This window comes from Gallinula chloropus, assembly GCF_964237585.1.
Source record: "Gallinula chloropus genome assembly, chromosome: 5".
NCBI lineage: Eukaryota > Metazoa > Chordata > Aves > Gruiformes > Rallidae > Gallinula > Gallinula chloropus.
Window position 1 is genome coordinate 25199006 of NC_140090.1, and position 27608 is coordinate 25226613.

Consider the following 27608-nt stretch of genomic DNA (forward strand, 5'->3'; position numbering starts at 1 on the left):
TTACTTTGGTGTAAGTAGTGCTATCAGAGTAACAAAGCCCCAACACACTCACTCCTACTTATACCAGCCCAAGAGAAGTTCCTCTTTCAGTTACAGCCTGTTAAGAAATATTACACAAGGAAAATTATACAGACTTTGTAAATCTGTTGTGGGAATGATGATTTTTACTACTGTCAGAACAAATGTAACACAAATAACATTTGGGAATACAGACCAAAGAAAGTTTGTTAGATTTTAAAAAGATGATTTTTATTAAGCACAAACAGTTTTTAATACATTATCAATACAAATAGGAAAACATCTGCTTAATGAATTTTGATATATCAAAGATTTGATGGGCAGGTTGCATACTGGCACAATAAAAACAATTTTTTCTTTTAAAAGTATTCAAATTAAAATTATAGGGTCACCACTGTCTACACTGCAGGAACTTCACCTACAGTCTAAAATTACTACATCACCTGGGCATAGGGGTAAGCAAAGAACTACAATTTCATAATACGGAACTCGTAACACTTTCATTAGCACCATTCAAAGCTTGCATCAGCTGTTTAACTAAGCAGCAGCTGACAGGTCAGGTAAAGCTTTACAGCAAATTTCAGTGCAAAGTTTATAGTTCCTTTTCATAAGATACTTTGAATCTATGGTTTCATAGCACGTTAAATAATTATGGCTTGATAGATGTACAGTGTTAAGATGCTGAGAACATTTACTTTGAAAAAAGATGAGACTTATAACGGCTGTGAAATGCATTTTAATATATTATGCCAAAACAACATGCTGGATTACAAACTTAAGTCCTATTATGAATTCATAGACAAGGGTCACTATTAGCTCTCTGGGCTAGTGTCTTCTGGTTGTCTCAGCTGCTGCTTTTTCAGACTGACTAGCTTCATCTTCTCTCTAATGTGTTCTGCTGCAGAAGCCATATCACTTGGGCTCCCAAAGTACTGCTCAGACCTAAAAGAAAAAAAACACAAAAAATTTTCACTGGTAAGACAGACAGTGTGTGAAAGTACAAGTGAATGACACCAGAAAACACGAAGCAGGTAAGGAAAACAGGCATTTTCTCCTCAAGAAATTTAAAAGCCACCTTCAAAAGGCTTTGGCGATTCAGTAATGAGACTTGACAGCAAATCTTGATTAAATTATTACAAATACTAAACAATCCTTTTATAATCAAAAGATTCTCCCAACAGCAGGGCACTGTTCCATCAGAGCAACGAGATGCTTCCTAAGAGCATTTCTACCGCCATTCTCCAACTACTCCCCTAAGTCAGTCTGGCAGTTTTGAGTACTATGACAACCAGGGAAGTCTGTCTATACATTAATTCTAAGGCTATACAACTGCTGCATTATTGAAGGACTTTGTGTATGTGAAATCAGCCACATGCTGTCAAATTATGTCATCTATCTCAAACTGAAAAGAACACACGGCTGCGTAGAACTGATTTCTCTCATTCAAACAGAAAAAAAGAACAGCTGAAACGTTAACGAAACTGCTAACCAAGCTGTCAAAGAGGATTTGAACAGAATATATGTTTCAGAAGACCAGGTATGGAATCTAATTAGAAAGCACAGAGGTTGAAGACTTTGGAAATGGTGGTAGAATAGAGGACTTCAGACAGAGTGAGAGGACAGGCGTATGCAGACAGAAGTAATTTCATAGAGGAGCAGACTAGTTTGACTAGGGAATTCCAAAGACAGCAGACTGCACAACCACACACAGTATCACAATATGTGCAGACGCTTTTTCCTGTGGCAGGTTAGAAGCCACAAACAGGACAGGGAACACTGACAAGATTCCAAAGTGCTTAAGAGGCCTCCAAGCTTATTATGACATTATGTATTACTACATTTCTTAAACTATTTCTACTAACGCTTTGGCAAACTGTTTCCTAAATGCCTCAAAACTAGAATGCCTATGGATAACGAGTAGGGGATCCTGGATTTAGGACAGCTAAGACCCCACTTCTGAGAAGAGACTCTCAGAGAACTCAGCTGAAATACCGGGTGTCGGAAACAGCATTCAGGATTCAGCCAAATCAAGCTAAAATACAGGTGTGTATGTACCTATAGCAGCACTGTGTTAGAACTCAAACCTCTGAAGTGTGGCAAGCTACTTCTTCCATAGGGAAGAACACTTCTTGGGGGTTTTGGGGGCTTCCCCCCCTTCCTCTGGACTACAAAAATCTTCTGCTATTGAAAATACACTACTGAAAGAGGATTAAAAACCACTACTACTTCAGGCCCAGGTCCATCTTCATGGGTAGCACTCCTTACTGAATAAAACTATAGGGCATAGGGAGCACATTTTGTAAATAAGATGACAGGAAATTAATTTTCATGACCAGCTTTCCATAACTGTATTTTTCAGATTGACTTTAGATAACAAATAACACAATTGCCTGACACCTATCTCAAACCGTTTCAGCCTCTAACTCAAAATATTGATTTCAGATTGCATTCAATACCGTGCAAGATCCTACACACCCAGAGACTAGTTCCAAGGTTTGGTTATAACTCAAAAGAAATGAACTACAAGCTCAGCATCACAATGGACAAGTGTATTTCACTGAACAGAGAAGTGAGTTTTATTATGGCTGAGATTTCAAATTCAATTTGCTTTTGCAGTTCAAAGACAGCCACCAATTTTAAATTAGTATGAATAGCTCACAAGGGAAGTACTGTATTATTTGCTGAATAAATCAATTGTATATTTATCTTCAATGTACTCGCTTAAGACTTCAAATACAACTGCAAATAAATTAATTAAAATGCCACAATTCAAACCTGGTATCTTTTTTCAGGGCAAATAGACTGGGACAGGCTATTCTCCTGTTGCTTCTAAATGCTTTGCTGGTGTAAAGACTATGTAAATCTAGTAAGTGTGAAAGAGTCACTGCTTTGAAAAAGCAGGCATGTTGTCTTCAGGAAGTTTGAAACTGGACCTGTCTGTTTTCTGTGAAATGATGGCAATGAATTTTTAAAGAATATTAAAGCACCACCTTTTTAGTTTCAGCAAGCAGCATTTAGGATTCTTCTGCATATGCAACTTTCAGAAGTTTACCAAAAGCATATTCAGCAGGCATTAAAAAGATACTCTGCATACCCATCAGGATAAACTACAGGCACTGTTAGTCTGTCCAACAGAGATTTCCCAACTGCTTCAATTTCATCAAATTGCTCCATTTCATTAAAAGCTTCAGGCTGCTCTGGACATTCTTGTAAAATCTGTTAAAAAAACAAGAAAATACAGAATAGAGTAGACAAGGGTTAGCATTTAGTTTAAGTGCCATTAGGTGGCAGAGTGAATGCTCTTTCAGCAGCTTTACTACCATGTTTATATGAGATCAGCTGAAATATTCATATAATTTAAGAAAGGAATATATTAAGCTACATTGAGATAGTTTGGGGGTACCACTGCTCTGTACTAGAATGTTTCAAGTTACTTCTAAGAGTGAACAAAAAAAATAAGTTTTAACAGACGATATTCCATCAACAAACAGAAAATGCATAGAAACAGTAAAAGGTGGAAGAAACCATTACTATCCCACTGTGTTCAGTGTTGGTGGGGTCTCACCTTTAATATTGCGTACAGTTCTGGGCCCCACAACTTCAGGAGGATATGAAAGTCCTTATATGCCTCCAGATAAGGGCAACAAAGCTGATGACAGGGCTGGAAGGAATGTCCTATGAGGAACAGCTGAGGACTTTGTGCTTGTCTAGTTTGGACTAAAGGAGGCTGAGAGGCAACCTCATCGCTCTCTCCAGCTTCCCGAGGAGGGAAGTGGAGAGGGAGATGCTCAGGTCTTCTCCCTGGGATCCAGTGATAGGCCATGTGGGAATGGTTCCAAGCTGCAGTAGGGGAGGTGTAGGACATTAAGAAGCATTTCTCTACTGAAAGGGTGGTCGAACACTAGAACAGGCTTCGTAGAAAGGTGTTTGATGCCCCAAGCCTGTCTGTTTCAGGGGCATTTGGACATGCTTAACAACATGCTTTAACTTGGTCAGTCCTGAATTGGTCAGCCAGTTAGACTAGATGATCATTGTAAGTCCCTTCCAACTGAAACAGGCCATTCTACAAGCTCACAGTAACCAAGGAACCTACACAAGCCATTTCAAAAATAAAAAACACACCTGGCACAGAACAGGTGGGATTAAAAAAAAAATTGAAACACAAGTGTTTACAGGCAAGAATCGGAACCAACAGAATCACAGAACAGCAAGGGTTGGAAGGGACCTCTGGATAACATCTAGACCAACCTCCCTGTTAAAGCAGGTTCATCAAGAATAATACTAGTACTTTGTTCTACATTTTTTTCCACTTCTCCCTCTGCCATTTCTTTCTTTTTTCTAAATCAGCATGGGTATTAACAGCATATTTTTCTCAGACTCATTAATGTGTCACAGTAGTGCAAGGACAATTCTGTTCTTGAGCAAAAGCATTATTTTTTCAGCTATCCACTTATTTTAAACTTATGATTGACTAAAAACATAGCAATTAGCTACTGCAATAATGAAAGAATGCTTATAACATGAACCAAGACAACTATTTAGGAGTTTGAAACACTGTTTTGCGACTTTAATCGGGTAAAACTTTTTTAGCCATCTGAGGTAGCACAAATTACGTATTTATCCTTTGTGAACCTCCAGCAACAGTCAGTGCCTCAAAGTATCTTCTACTAATACAAACAAGAAATTAATAAAAGCAAGGAACATATGCATCAACTTGGCATTCGTGCTGTCCTTCAATGACAGAATGAATTTGTTTTCTTTTACCATGTGTTTGCAGTTATAAGCAATTTTATTGTCAGATTTAGAGATACATTTTAGAAAAGCAATTTACAGTCTATATCACTTGACAGAAAGAGTTATTTCTGGATGAAAAAGCCCTGCCTCTCATGATCTACACTAATGGGCATTGTCTCAAATTCAAGTATTTACAAACTCTCAACAGTCACCCCTTCAACAAACTGTTACTGAATAGCAACTATCCCTCATAACATCACTGTTGATTGCTCATCCTCCTCTGTAGCTTCCAGCGTCATCAAATTGGGCACAGTGGTAAGATACGTGGTTACGGGAAGTGTGAAAGCCATACGAAGGCAGAGGTGTGGTTTTAAGAAAGCGTGTCCAAAACCCCCCAAAATCCAAATGCAGCAACACATCACACACAGAAACTAAACTAGTAAGAGTTTAATTAATTTATACAGTTTGGAAGAATATCACATTCAAAATGCAGCACACTGCTTACAACGCAATACTTGATTTAACGCTCCAAAGATCTTCCATGGCCCCATAAGCTTTGTATTACACCTTGCACAAAAACACGAACCAAGAACTGTTCCTTGCCTTTAAGAACTGCAGTCTAATACACATGCTTCACAATTGGATCAGAGTTCCCTTCTGAAGAGTCAAAACTATGATTCCCACCCCCAACTCAATGCACCTAAACTTCCTGGCGGCTGTTCTTTTTGTTAAGCAGGCCCAATACCAATACTGGTACATAAGCAAGAATTGCATTAAGTATTGAAATGAACACTTAGAAAGAGAAATTCATCTTTCCGCCTTCTTTTTTTTTTATTTAGAAAGGAAAGAATACGCTCTTAACTTCTTACATTTTTCTTCTTAGGAACGCAACACTCACCTTTTCAGCACTTGAATGAAATGCAACAGCTGTTTCCAGCCGGTGCACTCTTTCTTCAGAAGTTACTGTAAACTGTTTCCACACTCTGTTCAGCCTTGGAAGTGTGTCCCCTGAGGACCTTGAAGTGCACCGCAGGGACTGGCATAGAACAACAGTTGCCTGCAGTAACTGTCTTCCATAATCGTAAGTACTCTAAAAGTTGGAAGGGATGGGAAGGAAAGTACACATAAAAACTCTGCATTTAACTTAGGAACTAATTAAGCATCTTAAAACAACAGCAGACAAGTTTGTGGACCTAAATAGAGGAGATTTCATAAAGTATATTGAACTATTCTGGTCTACTAGAAAAGGCTGCTGAAGTATGAATTTTTTGCTCTATAAAAAGTATATAAAATAATCCCCTGTTGTCTAGTGTTTACACTGGCAAGACAACAGTACTTCCTGAAAATATCAAATAGTTGCCTGCATCTGACATGGCGCATTTGATATCTGCTGCCAAAATGACGGTCTTACAGACTTTACTGTCACCACATTTGTGGTCACACAGCATGCAGGTGCTTTGTGGCACATCACTAACAGCAAGCTACCCTCCTGTCATCATCAGTTCTAATTCATCACAAAAGAAAAATCAGTTCCAGTGTAACAGGTGCAATTTTAAATCACCACATCTGTTAATTGGCAAGTCGGAATTAACACATTCCTAAACACATTACACATCTGAAAAAGGCTCAGCTTGTACACTTTCTAGTCTTAAGTGAAATTCATTCACATATACCCAGTGTCTGTTTGCATATTTAAGATCTGTGAACAGGCATGCAGACATGCCCTATGGCTCTAGTGAATCGCAGCAGACTCCTGTACAGAAGGATTCATTAGTTGTCTAAGTCAAGAATTAAAGCTGTCAGTTCTGTTCAATGACTGATAGCACCAAAACTCCTTGTATGAGTAGTACCATCATACAACAGTTAACTCATTCTAGAAAACCAAGAGAAAGACAGGCTCTGCTTCATGATGTACAGCACAAAATAGACTGAAACCATGTTGCCCACTCATGCTTCAGTATTTGGATTGCAATCCTTCAAAAGTCATTCTAATGACTGAAAGTCAATGTGAAGTCTATGTTTTGTGGTATGCACTGCACATGTGAAGCAGAGCAAACAAAGGTAGTAAACTATCGCATTGTTATTACTGATGGAAGTTCAAAACCTTATCAGGCATTTTGCCAACCCTAGCAATCAAGATTTCTCCATTCAAGCATCCAGACAAGCCATTAAGACTAGTAACAGCCATTCCATGATTGTCCATAAAATTACCAACTTCATTTGGGAGATCTGAAATTGTATAAAACTGCTATGGCTAAAAAATTCATTTCACCTGAGCAACATCAACAAATTTTCGATGTTTCTCCAGTAAAACTTTTGTTTCTTGAGAATCATCTCCCAATCGGATGTGTGTCTTCAGCAGAGCATCCAGCAGTTCACTTAACCATTCAACTGCCTTAAAAACAGAAATTAAAACAACAAATAATGAGTAAATAAAATTAATCCAGAAAGGTGAAGTAACTTCAGTCCTAGCATATATTTTGTCTACATATAGACAAAGTTTAAGAGGTATCAACCTGGTAGATCATGCATGCAATCACCAAACACATCATTTTCAATCATTGCTGTGTCCTTTACTTTCGCCGTACAAACTCACTAACTAAAACTACATTTGAAAGTGACAAAAAACTATCGATCCCCTTAAATTTAGCCAGTGGACTATGAAGAGCAGATGGATGAAATTCTATAGTCACTTCAATACCTGAGCAGCATCCTCTTCACACTTAAATAACTGCACCATCTGAAGCATCTTCAGTCGCCGCACATCAACCATATCTTCACACCTTAAAACAGAAGCACAGAGACTCATAGCATAGCAGAGAAGACACTGAGTTTGACAGCCATGTCTTCGCTGAACAACATTAAGATGCAAGTGTTCATGAAGATGATTAAAACATTTTTGTGCTGTTTAGCTTGGCCAAAATATGTAATGCCTCATGTAACAAGAAATATGCAAGTAATAGAACTGAGAAGTATGACCCAATGAAATGATGATCCTCTGGCTGGACTATATGTAGTAACCCCAGCAGTAGATACAAGGCTTTCCAGCTGCATTGCAGGCTCCTTACATTGGTGTGCAACTAAGACATGCAGGCTCCACACAGGAGCTTACACGGTAAAGACAGCTACTTCTAAAGTCTAGGTGAAAGCTGGAATAAACCTGGCATAATTCTGAACTGTGCTATAAAGCGGTGGCAAAGTTTTCTTAGTGAATAAAATGAAAAAACTGTTTAAATGATATATTAACATATTTCCATTTTGCTTTTTAGTTAACTAAAGATTGCAATGATTGAACTCTTATATGATGTCCTTGCTGTAACCTGTCAGGAAGCATATCTAAATCCTAAATCACATAAAACCTAATTCTAATTCTCTTGTTCTGAATTAAGCACATTGTGCAGCTCTTTCTGTAGTCAGAATAAATACATTTATTTCCTTTCCACGGTGAGAGCTGAGCTAATACATCTAGGAGAATGACTTTTCCACTTCAATTTCAGAGCCTACTAAGTAGGCAGCAAGATTCAGCCTCCTGGCCCGTGCAAATGGAATTACTAATGTCAACAGTGCTATAAACAAATGCAAAAGACAGTATGCGCAGGCCTGTTTTTTCAACTGCTTGCAAACATAAGCACTTCTAAAGAACAGTTCGTTATCATGCTGTATTTTGTTACACGTCCTGTTGTGCTGTGATGTTTATGGAAAGGAAATTTGTTGCTCTAATAATGCTGGGAAACAGTTATGTGTTCTAAAAGTGTAACTAAAGCAACTAAATGCCCCTAGAAATATACACTATACTACAGGTATAAATATTATAAATATTTAATAGAATTTGTGGGGGAAAAAAAGCATAAAAAATACTATTAAATACTATTGAGATAATAGTCCTTATCATACTTTTTTGTCTCTTGTCCACGCTGAAGAACTTTGTTTAATCATTCATCATCTGGAAGCTGCTTCATACCTTTGTCTGAACATTTTATTGACATTTTGATCTTCTCATTGACTTCCCACAATTCAAAATCCTTTCTGAGAACAGGGACCAGAATTGTGCAACATCTAAAACACAAATGGACTACAAATCTATACAGTGTTCAGTGACATTTTCCTTTTAGTTTTCTATTCCTTTCTTAAATCTGTGGTGTTCTACTTGCTTCTTACAGTACGACTGAACAATCAAGCAAGTTTTGGACATTTTTTTCCCAATGTATATTTCGAGTTAACAGCTGGTTCAGACTTCATTACATATAAAGTTTTTCCTCCCCCTATGTGTGTTTCTCTTCTCAGTACTGAATTCCAGCTGCCGTTTTATTGCAGCTCGTCTTCTATAGCACTTTGCGGCTGGCCCTCCAAGCACAAGTGATGTTCAAGTAGATATGATTCAGAGGACATACTTAAAACAATACCTTCTCTAAACATCATCAAAACACATGGTTTCTTAGACTAAACTCCATAAGAAAACAATTTGTGGGTGGCAGAATTCATTCCTAAAATGAGCAATTTTATGCTCATTAGACATTGATGAAGTTCCTTAGATGGATCTCTTTGAGGCATTGATGTCAAAGTTCAGTCACTTCCTATGAAGAGTACTTTGTCTCAGGGCAATATCACCTGATTCTTTTGCACTGCTGAGCACAAAAAGAAGAGAGGCAGTGCTACAGACGATCTGGTAGTATTAAATCTTTAAGAAAAAATAATCAATGAAAGGCTTGGATGGAAAGAATGATAGCAAAATCCATTCTTCTTGCAAATTCAACTCTCCCTCAGCATTTTTCCCTACCACTACTTGACTCTCCACCCTATCCTTTTCCAAAATTCACAAAAAATCCTCATGTTTTGAAAACTGAAGTCTGTGCCTCCATGTTATACCCTGTCCCTGTGACACCAACTTGTCTTCCTATCTTCATGAGTGAAAATGCCATACTGAAGGGTAGCGGTTGCGAAAAAGAAGAGAACAGGTCTGTACATAATTAATACATAATTTTAGAGGCTTCATCACTAATATAGTTTTAGTATACCTTCCATCTCAAACTGCTAACATAAAAGATGTTGCTTGCATCTATTCCATAAAGTCCACAGAAAAAGAATGCCTAATTCTCAAGCATTTACAAGTACAGGAAAGCACTCAAATACTTCATCCAGTACCACACAAAAACGGTGCTTGGATTTAGGAATATGCTACAACACGTTAGGCAGGGGAGCCTCTGTCCCATTTAAGTATACCAAAAATATAAATTACAGTTGTACTACATTCCTTAGTGGATAAAGTAAAATGGTCTCTTTGAAATAGATATAAAGTGACCTATCAGTACACAAAAATCTTAATGACTAGAACCATTATTACCGTTGTTTTCTAAGCTGCATATCTTCCATCACTCCTTGGATATGGTCCACATTTTCTTTATTTTCAATGGTCACATCTTTTCCATAGGCCCAGGATGCCTGATTAGATATCTGATCAAGAAGACTTTGACCTTTCTCGCGCAAACCTTGCAAACCTAAGTCTAAAGGAATAAAGAAAGAAGAAAAAAGGTCAACGGTCACATTTACAAATTTGTCGGTGTGTTTTGTTGTTTTGCTTTGGGGGGCTTTTCCCCCCAAAAAAGAGAAATATGAAACACAACAGAATCTGAAACAGGAGGCTGTAAAGTCACAAGGACATTACTATCTGTCTCTATCCTTTCTGATTTCTGAGCAAGCATTTGTCTATGTTAATGCAGAGCCAAGGCGTTGCTATTTTATGACCTAGCAGATAAAAGAGGGAATAAAAGCTGACAGAGTATTAACTTTTCAGCATATAAATAGCTAATTAATGTCTTTCATCCACACAGTTGCACAATACCTAAAATATTTATCACTGCTAAGCAGTTGTAGTCTGAATGTTCTTCCATGGCTGGCAGAAGTTGCTACTTTATAACACATGTGATACGGTCGATACATTTTTCTATACTGAAACACACCAATCCTCAATTTGCTGTTACATCTATAATTTGGCAGCTCTATCGTCTCTTTTCCTAAAGGAATATCTATAGCTTGTACAAACTACATATTCCAAATCATAACTAGTTTTACTATGTATGCTTTTGTTTCCAAACACTGTCTCCAGCAACATACTAGACTAGATGATCATCATTATAGGTCCCTTCCAATAGAAACATTCTATTATTCTATATGCTTAACAGTGTAAGAACCTTAAATGGGCTATTTATTACGATATACATTCAAAGTTACTGCAAAATACATAGTACAAGCATTATGAGTGGAGAACAATCTGAACTATCAAGGGGTCGGTTCTGGAGACAAAAAGATCAAAGCACCACATTGCCATTATACTACGTATGGTGAGTAGGGGAAAAGGTTTGGCTACAGATGAAATGCACAATAATAGTATATTAAATATCTATTACATAGATATTACATACATGGAAAGCATCTAAATAAAAAAAATTCCAGATCATTCCCCAGACAACTAAAATGCAGTAGATAGCATAAGCAAGTCAAAAGGTAGTTAGGTGGAACATTACTCCAACAGGAATCAGAAGCAATAGATACTTTTTTAGCTGTCTTATTTTTAAGGGCTAGTGGGGTTACTTTTTTTCCTGTAATGCACTCATCAGAATGTGTATCTTAAATGCAAAAATATTTTGCTTACCAACACTTTTCAATTTCTCTTCCAGTAGTTTTAGAGTCTGTTGAATTGATGCTCCATCTGCTGGTGCTACATCTACACACAACATTCCTAGTAAGCCATCCAATTGCTGAGACAACTAGAATGAGAAAGCAACGTAACTGTTGATATTTAAAAAGTTTCAAGACTCAGATGGCTGGGGTCTGCAATCTCCTAAATGTTTGGAAAGCTGTCGTTTTACAAGTTTCTGCATCTACAGGAAGTCAAAGGCAAGATGAAAGGTAAACCACCCATCTGCCTATAGAACTCAAAAGCATACAACCCTTGGATGGGGGGAAGGGAGAAAGCCTCAATTATTTGGGGGTTTTTTTGCAATTACAAGGAGGAAATAAACTCCCAGTTTTAAAAAGCTACTATGAAAAGAACACCAAAATGCAGTTCCATTAATGCATATGCCTCTGAGAAGAAACTAGAGGGGAAGAAAGCAATTTAAACTAGCTTATTATTTAACCATTTTATTTCAAATGGTCTTGAAATGTAAGACATATTACAAAAATACTTCACTCCTAAAAAAGGGGAAATTCATCTTTCCAGTGTTTTAATTTTATTAAGTGTTCAAGTGACATTATTTTCCCCCCACCACACTAAATTTTTCCAACACATTCAACATTTATAGTACTAAGGCAATAACATATTGACAGGTGAGCCTGTGAAAGTTACAAAGAAAAACTCACATCCTGGGCAACACTGTGGAATTCAAGTGCTGCTTGTAATAGATTCTGCCTGAATTCCAGCTGACTGGCCTGCCGATAACACACATCACTCAGCTGTTGCTGCAGTGCTTTCAATTCCACAAGGTCTTCCTCATCCCCTGCATTTAGAAGGGCTGCTATCTGCTGATTAAGCTCAACATAAACAGCAAACCATTCCTACAAATCCAAGAAGATTAAGCATTAATACCAAACATAATTCTATTTCTCTTAAAATCGCATACATCTAACTGCAGACTATTTAATAACCAGACTGAAAAAGAAATTGATTGTAAGGAATCACAGCTTACAGCAATATTATTAAATCTCACACAGGAGGGGGAAAAAAAAAAGATTCCTAAATTCAAATCAAAAGTGCTTAGCACATTTTAATATTTGCACTGTAGTATTGACAAATGGTTCCAAAAGATCGGAATATTACAAGGCATGTCTACTTGCTCCCAGCAAACTCCCACTCAAACTATTTAGTGAACCAACACAGGAATTCCACCACTTTTAAACAAATTCATAATGCTTACATGTCCATGGTGCTCTAAAACAAAGGACCTTTCACCAAGTGGTAAGCTATTACAAAAAGCTGTTCATAAAACTATCTAGGTGTTCACTTTCAGTGAAAGTAGCAATAAGTATTTTTTTTTAAGTGTTTTTAAAAACTACTATTGACAAAGTTGAAGTAATCTTTACCTTGTGATTAAACCAGGTAAAACAGAGTATCTACATACAGAAACTTCAAAGTGATCCTTGTTACTTAAGGAAAGCTTTATACTACTCAGAAATGTGTAAATTTATTTTTCAAATGTTTTGATTACTGAATACATGCACAGGAGGTAATGTCATAATGGCAGTGGGTATATTTGCAAAATAGTTCAGCTATTTAAAAATTCTGGGAGATTTAAAAATGACTTAATGCATCAAGATCACATTCACATCTTGCATGATTGAGACACCTGTAAAGCAAAGCATGCTTGCTCAACAGCTTTTATTTGGGCCAATAGTAAAATGACCTTGGAATGCCCTATGCATTCCTAATGTGATGGAACAGCACCATCTATTGGCTGAAAATAGCTGACTTGATTTGTATTCTTGTCACACTCCTATTGGGATGTTTGCAAGTTTTTGAAATTATGCCTTCAGCTTTTGCATCACTTATTTTATGAAAAATTTAAATATCCATATTCTGATTTTTCTTTTTAATTCAAAACTGCCTCTCCCATCTGCTCTCAGAAAGAAACAAGAGTATGAAAAAATGCAAGGAGGGAGGAAAAAGTAATGAAAAAGTTAAATTAGCAAAAGTTAAATCAGCCAAAAATGTAAGAGGAAAATAAAGTCATCTACCCCAAAAGGAGCAACATAATATGGAAACACCTTCCATTCTCATCCTATAGATACATAGGTTCAATAAAATCAGTTTACACTTACTAGCTCTTACTAGCACCTTTAGACACTGAACAAACAAACCAAGCTTAAGTGCGACGAGTCAACAATAATATAAGAAAAAAAATCTAAATTTATAGTTTTTTGGTTTTATTTTCAGCACTCAAGTACAGTAGTTGTCATAATTTATTTTGGTCAAGCTCTCAGTGAAATAGAAACACTTTTTTAATCTCGTTTGCTGGGTTTTGATCCTTTCCATAGGGGAAGTAAAGCATAGCTGTATGTGGCAGCCCGAAACAACAGAGAAAAAGCCAACATTTGCTCAAAAATGACAGCTCTAGTATGTTGCTTGTGAATAAAACAGAAAATGAAAATCTAAAAAGACACAAACATGCCTCCCAAAAACAAGAAACGAAGAAGAAAAGCCAGAACAACAGAAAAAAAACACTTAAGTAAAATATTTTTTCACTTCAGAGTAAATTGAAGTAAAAAAGCCAGTCTTTAAAACAAACTGAAGATTTTGGCAAGTGTCTTCAAACTAGAATTAATATAATTAACCATAAGTAGGAGAAGAGGAAAGCATACAAGCTGTTAATTCAATTATTACAAGAGAAAAAGATACGAAAATAATGAAAGAGGAGTACACTCAGCTCTTATGAAATGTTTTTAAAAATCAGAAAGGCAAGTCACATTTTTCCAGTGACACTGTCAAAAAATGGTTTTGATTTATTAACGGTGGTTTCCAGGCTACTTTCAGTATAAAGTTAAAAATTATTTTTCTGAGTGGTGTTTCTACAAGCTCCTGCCAGCACGAGAACCAAGCAGCATTCCACCTTATCAGTGCTTTAACAATGAGCAAACTGTAACCCAGCCTGCAAACTTCAGTGGGATTTCAATGATTTACAGGACGGTATTTAGCCCCATTTAAAGCAGAGTTCTCTGTTATAGATACCCAAGTGAGAGCAAAGTATATTCAGTGTTATTTTCTGTTTTCAGTTTGAAGTGCAAATGTGACTGAAAGGTATTAACAATTACTTCTGTCAGTGAAGCAGGCAGGGGATTTTTTCCTTTTCTTTCCAATTAGGATTTTAACTGTAATATGTTTTATAATTCAGATAGTACTGGTTTTCAGAATTAAAAAGTGCTTAAAGAGCTTATATCTGTGAGAAGACAGAGATGGGATTCACTTGACCAGAAACAGACACTTGCAACACACACTTCTGGATCTGATCAAGGAAACCATACACATTAGAGAAAGTCAATAGAACTAGTATAATTCTATGGCACAGCATCTCTCAAAGTAAAGGTCTGCAGGTTGTTGGGGTGGGTTTTTTAAAATGTATTTTCCTAAATTAGGTCAGAAAAATTATAACCCAGTGACTGTTTTCTTGCCACAACTGTTAAAAGAACTTAGGAAAAGTGGACAAAATTCTCATCAAGTAGAGTCAGAAAAGAGGAACAGTACTGTGAGCAGCACTCACTTTGGGAACACTGAGTAATCATATTTAAAAATATGATCTAATGAAAAGACAAGATTCTACTAAACCTTAGGATTTCTTTAAAATTTGAAAAAAGGAGTCAAGTCAGTACAGTCATAAAACAGTATCTTAAAATTTTCATTATGAACATAAACTGTATCTTAAGTCTCAATCAATGGAAGTTTCAGCTAATGGTAAATATAGTTTAATAAGGACAGAAATATTAACTTATTCATCTGAGAAGTACAGGACTTCTCAGCCATTTTGGCAGGGAAGGAAAAGGACATTTACTCCTCCAACTCAACATGAAAATTTAAGAACTGCTGTACCGTAATAACAAACTAAAATCACAGACAGAAATCAGTATTTTTCCACATTGGAAGACAACACACATATATATATAATGATCACGTTAAGTTCTTAAACTGCCCTGGTATTTTCCTCTGTAACTATAAGAAAAAAAAATAAAATCACACACTATGCAAAATTCCTAGATAGTCATTGCTCCTAATTGGATATACTTAAGACTTATTTTGCTAGTAAAAAAGGGTACGGGAAGTCTCACACTGTGCTGACTCTCAATCTCTTCATGCTTCTGTTGCAAAGCTTGTGAAGCTCTAATTGAATCACCTATGCCCCATTGGGTTCTTAGCTGTTCTGATCCAGGTCCTTCAAGCCAATTGACCACCTGTCAAAAAGATGCAGCAAATCAATCACACAATAAATAACTGGTATAAAAATAATTATGCAACATTAGCAGAAATATTTCAAAGTCAGCATACATTTAAAAAAAAAAATTAGGACATGTAAAAGTCTTGTTGAATCCATTCACACCTTCAAAGGCTTTATGTAAAAACTACTTTTCATTAACCTTAGCTTGTCAGCTCCATAAAAGCAGGTGGCAGCTAGCAAAAGATCTGTCACAAACCTACTTGTCATTTCATGTGTCTGTCCATAAAAGAGCTTAAAACACAATTTTCTTAATAATGGATCGCACATTTAAGCAAGAATTTTTGTTGCCTAAGTGAATTAAAATGCACAGCTGTATTCAGTGTTAAATCTGAGTTTTCTCCTAATTTTGTTGAATATATTAACATCTGAGTACAGGATACATACTTGTTCCAAAATTAAATTTACACAATTTAGTATTTTATATTTTTATGTCTTTTCAACTTGCTCCATTCAAATACCAGAAGCCACTTACAGTCTCCTAATGGCCACACCTCATGCAATTAGCTTTTACAGAAATCTCTGAAGGGTCAGGGCAATACAATTTTGGACTGCAGTAGTGGATTTCTATTATTATTACTATTACTACTGATTTGGAACCATTTCATTTGATGTTAACATTATTCAAAGCAAATCAGAGTATGTCAAATTTCAGTTTCCTTATACATATTTGAATTATGAAATAATATCTATGGCAATTTTTTATGATAAATTTTTCACGATCTGTAAAACGCAGCCCTGAGGAAACCTTGTGCAATTCATTTACTGCTGAGTCCTGAAGCAAGCAAATGCAGGAATACCCCCATAATCTGAACCATAATGAAAAAGCCGAAGCAGCCAGTTTCCCTTATCTAATGTGACTTTGTTTAAACAAAGGCGACAGAACAGCTTCACAGTTTTTCAGGAAATACAACACAATACACAATGTAACACCATAACTGTGAAGACAAACAAAAAAGGGACTAATGGGACCATTTTCCTAGGGCTGCTCAACTACACTGCAACAGCAGTCAAGAATGACCATCATCATTACATCACCATCACTCAGTTCACCCCACCTTTTAGTCATCACGTGTCTTCCCACCCCCCAACCCCCATAAGAAGGTTGTTTCAGTGCATCTATTCTTTGCTCCAGAAGTATCCCAAGTCTTCATTACTGTTCTAATTTCTAGGACAAATTAAGACTATGCAGTCCTAGGTTCTTTTTCTGTAAAGAGAAGCTTCCTGTTGTGCTGAGCACCTCTGGAAGCACATCTCTAGTGTGCAGTGGGCCTAAAAGTTAAGGCACCCAGACATTCAGATGGAAATGGCAGCTCTCATGCAAGTCTGACACAGTGTACAAGACTAATGCTTTGCAGTGCCTCCTCTGACCAAAACTTCCTTCCCATTATAATTTCCAGCAACTACTGCTCTGCCTCTGAGACTGCTCAGTTTTGCACATGACCATTCTTGGGTGACCTGAGGAAAGAATTACTAGGGGACCTGGAGAAAGCACCGATGTTATCTTTATTAAATACATTTTTATATGGTTAATGACTTTACTACTGCACAGCCTGGCATTCATTTTTGCGAATTAAGATTAGAAAAAACACATTAACATCTCTGCCTAAGGAGGGACAAAGCTAGAATTTATCATAACAGAGTTCCTTATCAGCAGTTTTAGTAGAAATACTCAGACAACATCTGGAAATCACTGCCCTCTTTACACAGAAGACAGACAAAAGAAAAACAAAACTATGGAACAGAAGGAAGAGCGGTGGTTAAAAACAGAGAATAGGATATTGAAGGCAGAGACGGTTATGAATAGGAGGGCTTTGAGAAAGGAGTAACAACTACGCAGTTCACAGTAAGCTATAATGAAAATGAAACAAGGATAAAAAGCAAGCCAGGAGCAGTTCACAATATAAGAAGCTGTATGAAGAATGAAACAGGAATATAATTGTAATGAAAGCCAAGAGGAAATCAAAACACTAAAAAAAAATTACCAATCAGCAACACAATGGAAAAACTTTCTACGTACACACCCATTCCCACTGAAAATACTGCAGGCATGTTACACTGCACCTTCTCTTTCTTTTAGCAAAATAAACCCCATGGCACTTCATTCGTATCTATTTCCTCCAGTCCATCATTGTCTTTTTACTTTTCGCTGCTAGCCTAATTTTCTCATGAAAGCCAAAAGCAATTTCTAGATTAACTTAGTTTTCCCCATACATTTATGTACCATGTAGCAATCTTTCAAATACCTTTTATAAAACTGATTAGGTAAGTGAAACAGCAAAACACATTCTTCCTGTGTACTGAGCCCCAGCTCACTTACTATGCAGCATCCACAGTGTAGACAGAGCAAACAAAAAAACTATTTCTAACACAAATATTGCAAAGTGAACCTGATGCCCCAGTAAACAAGTCTATTTAAATGCATTAATGCACTTGAGCAAACTGATGTTGTTATCAATTTAATTTCAATCAATGCATCTTGTTCAACCACTAAAAGTTTAACACAGGAAAAACAAATCTTACCTAATCATACCCACAGCCATGGTAGTATGTTCTACATAGTACTGTTTTCATCTCTTATTTTATTATTTCTAGCTCAAAATATCAAAAGGTGACATTTGATTCTTTAATATTTTTATAATAATCTGAATGACTACACAGGGAAAAATTATTTCCTCAGTAGATACTTGCACTGCTAGAAATAACAATACTGATCAGCTTTTATGTTTACCCATACCTGGAACTCTGTGAAATGCAAGTAGTTGATTTGCACACCCCATGCTTTATAAATGTCAATCTTGAAAGGTTAAAAGCAATATCCCTTTCATTTCATGCATATTCAAACTATATAGAAGCTTAAAAACATTTTCTCTACTAAGACTCTGCTGAGAAAATGCTTAAAGTACTAATTACACGCCTGTTTCCAAAGGATCAAACCAAGTCATTATGACCTTTAACACATGACTGATTAGTACAATTCATATTCTTTCTAGTCAAAGTAGGCTTGAAATACAAAGTGTTTAATCACATGAAGTTAAAACACTGAGCATTAGACAAAAGAATAAATAATATTCAGTAACAGAAGCTTAACATGAGCAGGGGAAGGTTTCCAACTCTCAAGCAAAATTACAGTTAAATGTGTCTCATTTGTGAATACTCCTCTCTGCTAGCAGGTCAGGCATTTGACCCTCTGACAAGGCAGAGTTACACTGCAACAGTATGCAACAAAGGGATAACGTGATCTTCAGCATGACAGCAAGCATGTGAAACTAGCACATTGCAGTTTTAGGAGTGAAAAGCAAACATGAAGCTCTCACCTCTAAGTTTTGCAGGAGAAAGAATCTAGGAGTTGTGCTCAAATGTCTGCCTTGCAGTATTCAAGAACATCTCCAAGCTTACCTGCATTACCTTCTGCTGAATCTCCTCTAGCTGTGTGCGCTTACTACGTTGTCTGCAAACTTCCTGGTAGCGGGTATACTGCTCTCTGAGTGAGTCTAGTAGCTTCATGACCTGTGGCTGAGCAAGTAGCTCATCATCCATTGGAGACCAGGATACCCCTCCATCTGAACCATTGAATCTACGCTGTTGTAACTCAGATAGTAACTCATGACCTTTAAGAACACAAATAATGATGCAGATAATTAATTCTAAAAACAAGTACAAAAATTATTAGTAAGCATCCCATCTTTTATTATGTTCAGTGGTACAGTTTTGCAGCTACTGATCTTCCATGCATTGGGCACATTCAGTATCATTTCATGCTGAGTGCTGGCCACAGTTTGTGAGGTTGTATCCATCATAACACACAGTAGAAATCACATGGCATATTTTAGATATCTAAGAGAGACACCTGACTTCAGCCTCCATATTGACAATAGTATTGATTATTGTAAAGGAACAATTGCAAAAGCACAGTCTTGAGTCTGAAACAACTTTTAAGAATTCTGGTTTACTTTGAAATGTCGTGTACCAACCAAAGTATTTCTCTTGAACAATTCACATTCTTAGATTAAATGAATGATCCAGAAGCACTAACAAACTGAGTATAACATTTCTCTCCCATCTTCCAGAGTTTTTATAGTGCATACAAAACTTTCCATGAAAGCATGCAGCTAAATACTATTTCCACCAATAATTTTGTTTTGTTTTTCCTCACAGTTTACTTTATGCTCTTAAGCACCATATCAAGGTACATGTACAGTGTAATGACTTGGATGTGTGAAAAAATAGTATTCGCTGACTATGTAATCTTCTGTTCAAACTGTTTGAATAATGTTATTGTTAAGTTGTGGTCAAGTTTTCAGGATGTAAACACCATACTACCACTAAGCCCAGACTGATGTTTTTTTTCCCCAAAAGCTCAACAAAATCACCAAACACTGCATTATTTGCTAACCTTTAAAGAAAAGTTGGGATAAAAGTGAAAATCTGCCAATTTCAAATCAACAGCTCTGAAGCTCTGTAAATGGTAACATACTAGTTCAAAAGAAAAAGTTACCACTGAAACAGAAAAACTACTAACAAAAATGCAGAAAAATAGACCCTAAATTCAGCTAGTATTATCTAGACAATCAAAATACCAAAGGCCTTATACACAGCAGCAAGCAACATTAAATTACTCAGTACATACTATTGTGAAATGTACATGTCTTAAGAATTCAAACACATTTTCATAGAATCATAGAATGGCATGAAAGGGTTGGAAGGGACCCCAAGGACCATAGAGCTCCAAACCCCCCCCCAACCTCAGACCTGAATCTACACAAGGTTGCCTAAGGCCCCATCCAACCTGGCCTTGAACACCTCCAGGGACAGGGCATCCACTGCTTCTCTGGGCAGCCTGTTCCAGCACCTTACCACTCTGTAAAAAAACTTCCCCCAATATCTAATCTAAACCTTCCTTCCTTTAGTTTTAATCCATTCCCCCTCATCCCGCCATCGTCTACCCTTTTAAAAAGTTGAATCCCCTCCTGCCTGTAAGCTCCCTTCCGGTACTGGAAGGCTGTAACGAGGTGTGTCCCCCCCAGCCTTCTCTTCTCCAGGCTGAACATGCCCAGCTCCCTCAGCCTCCCTTCCTAGGGCAGGTGCTCCAGCCCTCTAAACATCTTCATGGCCCTCCTCTGAACCCTCTCCAACAGTTCCACATCTTTCTTGTACTGGGGGCGCCAGATCTGGACACAGTACTCCAGATGGGGCCTCACAAGGGCAGAGTAGAGAGGCACAATCACCCATACTATGGAAATAAACATCTTGGGTTTCATCTCTTACACTAAAGCACAGCTACGCAGAGATAGCCACAGGGCAAACAAACTTAAAGGCTTTCACAAGTCATTGTTCTACTGGGTTAATTTTGAATTTTTATTATCCTGTTTCAGCAGTAAAGAATTAACATTTTCAAGGTAAAAAAAAATTTAAACTAGATCCTTATCGAATTCTAAAGAACTGTAATTTATATGTGGATTTGAAGCTTGAGAAAGCAACAGAGCTTGTAACTATGGAAGACAGGTTCATATTTATCAATTATAGTTTAATTTTTTTATATTCCCAAACTTTCCGAGACAGTGAATCTAACGGAAAAAGGTTGTCTCTCTGGAACTGCCATGATTTAATGGAAGTTATTAAACTTCACAGCTCAAAAAAAATTCATTATGCCATAATTAAGGAAACAGATAATACATATATGCTAATGTTCTGGAGCATCATCTGCTTACACAAAATTGAAGTTTTGTCCAAAACCACCTTACCATTATAGGAGGATAAACAAGCAGACTAAAACTTAGTGACAGCATCTACAGACACATCATACATTAAAAGATTTAAAGACCACAGCAAGAAACTCATGTTTTTCCTTTTGACTCAAATGGTACTATCCCCCAACTAAATAAACTAAAACTCTACACAGAGGTAATGTAAAGCTAGCAGTTCTCTGGTAAATGTTATGTGTGATCCACATCACATGTAATATTTTGTTTGAGAGGCTAGAAGACAGAGATTCTGAGCACTCTGATCACCACCATTAACACATTACCTCCTACTCCAAATTAGCACTGCTATTATAACTTACAGAAAGTACACGCCTAAAAAAAAATTTCAAAGAATCTCAAATTGTTTGATGCTCAGGAGAGTCTAAACAGCAAAGAGTCAGAAGACTTTAGGCTTCACTTTCACAGATAATCAGCTCAGAACTAGGCTGATGCAAATGATCATAATTCCGTATAGTAGCTATGGGTACAAATTCATTCTATAAGGCCAATATATTGATATATTCTAGAAACAATATAGTCTCAAAATTAAATGTATTATAGTAATATTAAAAATATGTTATCAGGATTATTAAATACTATTTTAAAAAGACATTTGAGTTCTTCCATTTCTGAACTTTTTTTAACCCAAAGACAAAATTAATTTATAAACTTGTTACATTGTGATGATGACTAAGATAGTTATTGTGCTCTCTGCGCTTTCACTTATGGCTTAAAATTTAATAATGTTACTTTATTAACCAATATTATAATTTTTCAACTTACTATACCTGTCTGCAATACCGTCTCAGGATCTACTGATGGAAGGAAGTTCAGATCTATTGACCTTGAATAAAATAACACACACATTATTAATAATAATAAACTTAGTACAGTAACAACACATATTAATAGTTTGTATTACAGTAGCACTAAAAACTTCAACTAAGACCAGAGTTACCTGATGCTGTTGAGACTGTATGCTTCTGTTTCTTTCCTCACTCAGTAAGTCCTCACTTTTAACTCATTGTATCAAAGCAGAAGTGCAGCTGCATTTAGTCAGGAGCCAAATAAGCATCCATCTACACACACACTGATCGATTTTGTGGCCTACATCATAAACTTTCAGAATTTCTTTACACATTTCAGAAAACTGAATGCACATTTTCACTATTGTTTGGATTCCCAATGAAATTTTATATTCCAAAAAGCAGTGATTTCAATAAGTGAACCACATACCTCTCTCTCTCTTGTTGAGTTCCTTTATCACTTCCATTGTTAATTAGAGCAAGCTCATCCAGTAAGGATGTTGATTCTTTTGTGAACTTTTCAAATACCTAAATAGGAAGCAGGTTTTAATTTAAGAAATAAAAATTATAAAGATGGCAGTATTTATGTCATCAGTGCAAGTTTATCTATTAGATCTGTTTGTATACTTCAATCTTTATAGAATGTAATTCAGGGGACACTTAAGACCACTAAACAGTGAATTTACATCGAATATAATGAAGATGGGCTGAATTCTGAAAAATTTTGGTATTTCTGCAAAACCTTAAGTTCTTACAGACATATTTATTCTGCATCTTCATTTAAGCCTTTAAGTGAACCTTAAGGATAATGCTAGAGAATCAAAGCATGTTATACAAGCACTTGACAGCTCACTTAAATGGATTGAAACAATTAACTTTGTGAAAATTTCTGCTTTTAATCACTACTAATATAGACTACAGCGTAAAGAATAACCAAGGTAAAAGAATGATTTATTATACAGAGAAATATTCCCATTGGTTTCTTTGATTATAGGGTCTTCTGATCTTAGATACAAGGTTTGTATAGTCAGACACTTGGTATTATTAAGGTTTTCAGGTCTTTTTGGTGGTGTTAAATTATTAATCAATAACCCGCAGATTAACCTCCCTTAACCTATCTAGAACTACTGAAACTTCAGTGAAAACCACAATGTACATGAGGTGGACAGTTCTTAAAAGCTAATTTATAAGAAAGCCATCTATAAAATTAAATTCATCTGTTACAAAAGAAAAAAATGTACAATGAAAATGTATAAACTGCTCTAATCTATTTTGCAGCTAGAACTTAAAAAACATTTCTGCCCTCTTGTTTCAGAATTCAGGGGTTGCAACAAAAGACATTCTTCATTAGTATAAAAACAAGTGAAACAAGGCAAGAGACAGGGGAAAGATTTTCAGTTGGGTTTCAAACCAAATATAAAGCAGAAGTCTCAGCTAGAGCGGCCCTACTGTCCTTAGGAATTTTATGTATGCCAAAATAACTCAGACAGGTTTGTATATACCAGACGGAAATTAAGGACGATGAAGTATTAATTTCCCTTCTCTCCTGTGTCCAGACACTCTCAGTTTCAGGCAGTGAAGAAACAAGCTGCCTTGCCCTAATGCATGCCCACATAAAGGCCATGAAAAGAGCAATAGAAAAAAGAGCTGCACAGCAGACAACATTCTCTCTACCCTTGGGCCTGAATATGAAATTTTCATGATTCAGCAAAAAAGAAACATGGTACACATGCTGTAAGCCCTCAGAACTCTTGAGGGAGACATACCACTATAAGAATGGCTGCAGGGTATGTTTGAAGGGTTTGGGAAGTTGCAGTTGGGACACACTGTGGAATATTCCTTGTGAAGGATCCCACTGGGAGATAGACATTTTAACAATAGATTGAGTGGGGAAAAACCCCATTCTGTTTCACTGAAGAATAGTTTTAAAAATTCACTTTAAGAAACTGAAAACCAACTATCACTGATGAACAGACTGAAAACATTCTGAGGTGCTAAGCAGACCAACAGCTGCTAAGCAATTTGCATCTATCCATGATTAATATTTGCTCCTAGACTTACAATGCATTTCTGTATATACCAGGGAACCTGCAGTGACAGAGGCTTTATTGTAGGACAGCTTAAAGCCTGACTGCCAGTCCACAAGAACCAAAGCTTAAGAAGAAAAAACAAACAGAACACCACCACAAAAAACCTCAGAAAATCTGCAGAACCAGAATGGTTTGAGTGTGAAAGGACCTTAAACGTCCCATGGGCAGGGACACCCTCTACTAGACCAGGTTACACAAAGCCCCATCCAACCTGGCCTTAAACACTGCCAGGGAGGGTGCAGCCACAGCTTCTCCGGGCAGCCTGTGCCAGGGTTCTACCACCCTCACAAAAAAAATTTCTTCCCAATACCTAATCTAAATCCACCTTCTTTCATCTTAAGAGTCCAAGTATTTCTTCGTTGGTTTGGATTTCTCCTAGCAGCAAAGTAATTTCCCTTTGTAGTGACTATAGCATACACTCATGTTCTTCTAGAAAAGAGTCTACAAGAAAGATTCATTAAGGAACTCTTTCATTCAACAAGTTGATTACTTAGCTTTATTCTCGTTTGAGCAAATCCAGTATTATCATAAGACTATTTATTCATGCATTTAAACTGCAATGCAACATACAATTTTTTTTTAAACACTCAGCAATTCCTACACAAATTAAAAAAATTATGAATCAAGAATATGATATTTGTAAAAAGAAAAAACTAACCAGCCTCTTATTCAACCAATCCATATGATCATAGGTGAGAGTTCCTCCAAAATCTTCTGTTAGTTGGCATGGTTCTATGTATCGAGTCAGCTTGTTAGCAGATACTAAAATAACCTGCAATCATAAGAAATTTTAGGTACACTTAAGTAACACATATACTTTAGCTTAAGTATGTGACAGGTTAAGTGTGTCCAAAGCTACAGAGCAGATCTTTCTGTAATTCAGAGGAAGTGACCCTTTTACTACTAAATATATAAAGGAAGAATAGCTGGTTGCATTTAACATGACCCTAATACAGATAGGTAATTTTGATATGTGGTGTGTAGCTCACGCATAATCCTGTATCATATGTACCACCTCTATTTACAACAGGAAAAGAAATACCCTTCTTGGATACCTGTTCCCTAGGTTGTAACTAATGCTACTTGATTAAGGCATACACCACGTGATCTATTTTTAGTGAACACAGTATCATAACATATTGCAAAGCAATTTTTTTTAATCATTCTATTGCAATACTTCCCATTCTATTGCAATACTTCCGGTACCAGAAATATTTTGTTTGTGCCTTGAAAGTGGCTGAATTCATTGTGTCTGTAATAAATATTAGCTATACGAGAAAACAATCCCCTGGTAAAAACGCCAACCCCTCTAGTAAGATTTGGTTAAAGTATGTAAGTTACTTTTGCACCCTATTAGAAGATTTTTTTGAAAGCCTTCCACCTGAACCGTAAGACCTTTTGTAACTTAAGACGTTGCTCTAAAAGCCATTTATTCTCTAGGTTTCTTTTTTAAAAAGAAACGGAAAATGTTTCTTTCTTAAACTGCCTATAGACTGTTCACCGGGATTACTACAGAAATCCCGTCTGCAGACTTCAAAAAGTCAACATTTGAATTTTTGACAAGGTGGTAGCAGAAGGGGTTTCCTGAATAGACTTTATTGTTGTTCTAGATCTAGACTAATCGACACGTTAATGTATAACACTTTGTATGCTTTAAATTAACCAACTCTTCTATTTCTACATGTCAAAAGTACAATTTGCCTCTCCACAGCTTCTAAAATAGTGTTTTAGTTAGCTACTACAGATTAGTAGTCCATAAAAACAGACTAGACCTGAAGAATGCAAAAAGTTGAAAAACAGTAGATGTGGTGTGGCATAGGGAGCAGATACTTCTCTTTTAAAGATGCATCCTGTATGCTATACATAGGTGGAAATATACAGTATACAAATTTTTCCTTTCACTGATTTCTAAGACTTTTTCAAAATTTAATCACAGTAATTGTCTTGGACCTTTTGTGAAAATAAGCATCAAATTACCACATCCTGAAAAAATTTCCTTTTATGAATTAGTGTTCCACCTTTACATTTGAATTTCACACTTCAACATACTGTTTGTTGTTGCTTCCAATTGGGCTGTTTGGGTATTTTTCTTTTTTTTCAAAGTCATCATATCACATTGATTCCAGAAAAAAAGCATTTTCTTAATCCAAAGTAAAAGCCTTTTGACAGCAGACTATAGTTGGATGTTAAGTGAACAGCTTAAATTCCCTAAGGGAGAACTGAATAGATCTGGGCAGATGGTAAGACAGGAAAAATGTGTAAATTATTGAATCCCTACATCTTTCCTTCCCTTTGCACTTGATTCACCCAATTCTGACAACAGTGAGAGCTAATAAGGTGACAGGGCAGCAGTTTTCAAATATATCCTGTTTGCTACTAATCACAGTCCCTATCATCATCTGTACTCGAGTCTTTTTAAACTCTAGAATAGTAGAAGCTCCCACCACTGCTCCAGTCTAATGGGCAAACTTGCAGATGTCAAGATCAGAAGGAAATTGTGTGTATTCAGTATAATATGTAAAAGTGCCCTCAAAGTGTTAAAAACATTTATCAGCTTGCTTTCTTGAGGAAATAAATGAAAAAGCACTTTAATACAAGCATCTCAGTCAAACCCATGAGCTACTGGAAGATGGAATGGTGTAAATAATAGGTGTCATCTCTTAGAAAAAATATTTGTTATTAACTGAAACTTACACAACACCATAAACCTAAAAATACATGGAATTCCACAGAACAGAAAAGAGACGATCCTGACAAATTCACTTAAGAAAATGGGAAAAATAATTTATTATGCACTCCTATCTATACTGCTTACAGGGTGTTACTCTGGTTTTGAGTTTTTGGACTTTTGGTTGGTTGGTTTGACAGAACTTTTACACTTCAAACATCCTAATGGCCAGATTTTTTGATTGTTGCCTAAGTTTACCATTTGTCGTAAAGCATTCTTACCAGCTGTGCCCAACTACTGAGAAGTTTCTATGAGCTGTATCTGCAGATGCCGCAGTTCTTTAATTCTAAGTAAGCCTGGTAATCACATGCACACCATGTGATTCTAGTATGAAATTAGATGCATCTCTAGAAAAAAGATTCTAACAGTAACAGAATGTATATTATATACAGTATTAGTTGTTTGATGTTACACAAGTGATAAAAATGAAACATTTATGCATACAATGTTTAAATTACCTCTTCTGATTTATCACGCTGCAATGTAACTGACTACAAATGTAGCTATTTCTA

General features: G+C 36.4%; 1 protein-coding gene across 1 annotated transcript in view; it reads right to left on the reverse strand.

The window, feature by feature from the left end:
* Positions 1-239: 239 nt before the first annotated feature.
* The window catches only part of SESTD1 (SEC14 and spectrin domain containing 1), a 51166-nt gene continuing 23797 nt past the window's right edge, over positions 240-27608 (reverse strand). Inside the window, exons 7-19 of the mRNA XM_084264389.1 lie at positions 25027-25140; positions 22709-22806; positions 22261-22316; positions 19128-19339; positions 15565-15687; positions 12112-12306; positions 11402-11516; positions 10094-10253; positions 7454-7535; positions 7025-7147; positions 5651-5842; positions 3113-3234; positions 240-960 (exon numbers count right to left, since the gene is read on the reverse strand). Coding sequence (XP_084120515.1) covers positions 831-960; positions 3113-3234; positions 5651-5842; positions 7025-7147; positions 7454-7535; positions 10094-10253; positions 11402-11516; positions 12112-12306; positions 15565-15687; positions 19128-19339; positions 22261-22316; positions 22709-22806; positions 25027-25140 — 1722 coding nt within the window. The 3' untranslated portion in view covers positions 240-830. The remainder of the gene's footprint in view (positions 961-3112; positions 3235-5650; positions 5843-7024; positions 7148-7453; positions 7536-10093; positions 10254-11401; positions 11517-12111; positions 12307-15564; positions 15688-19127; positions 19340-22260; positions 22317-22708; positions 22807-25026; positions 25141-27608) is intronic.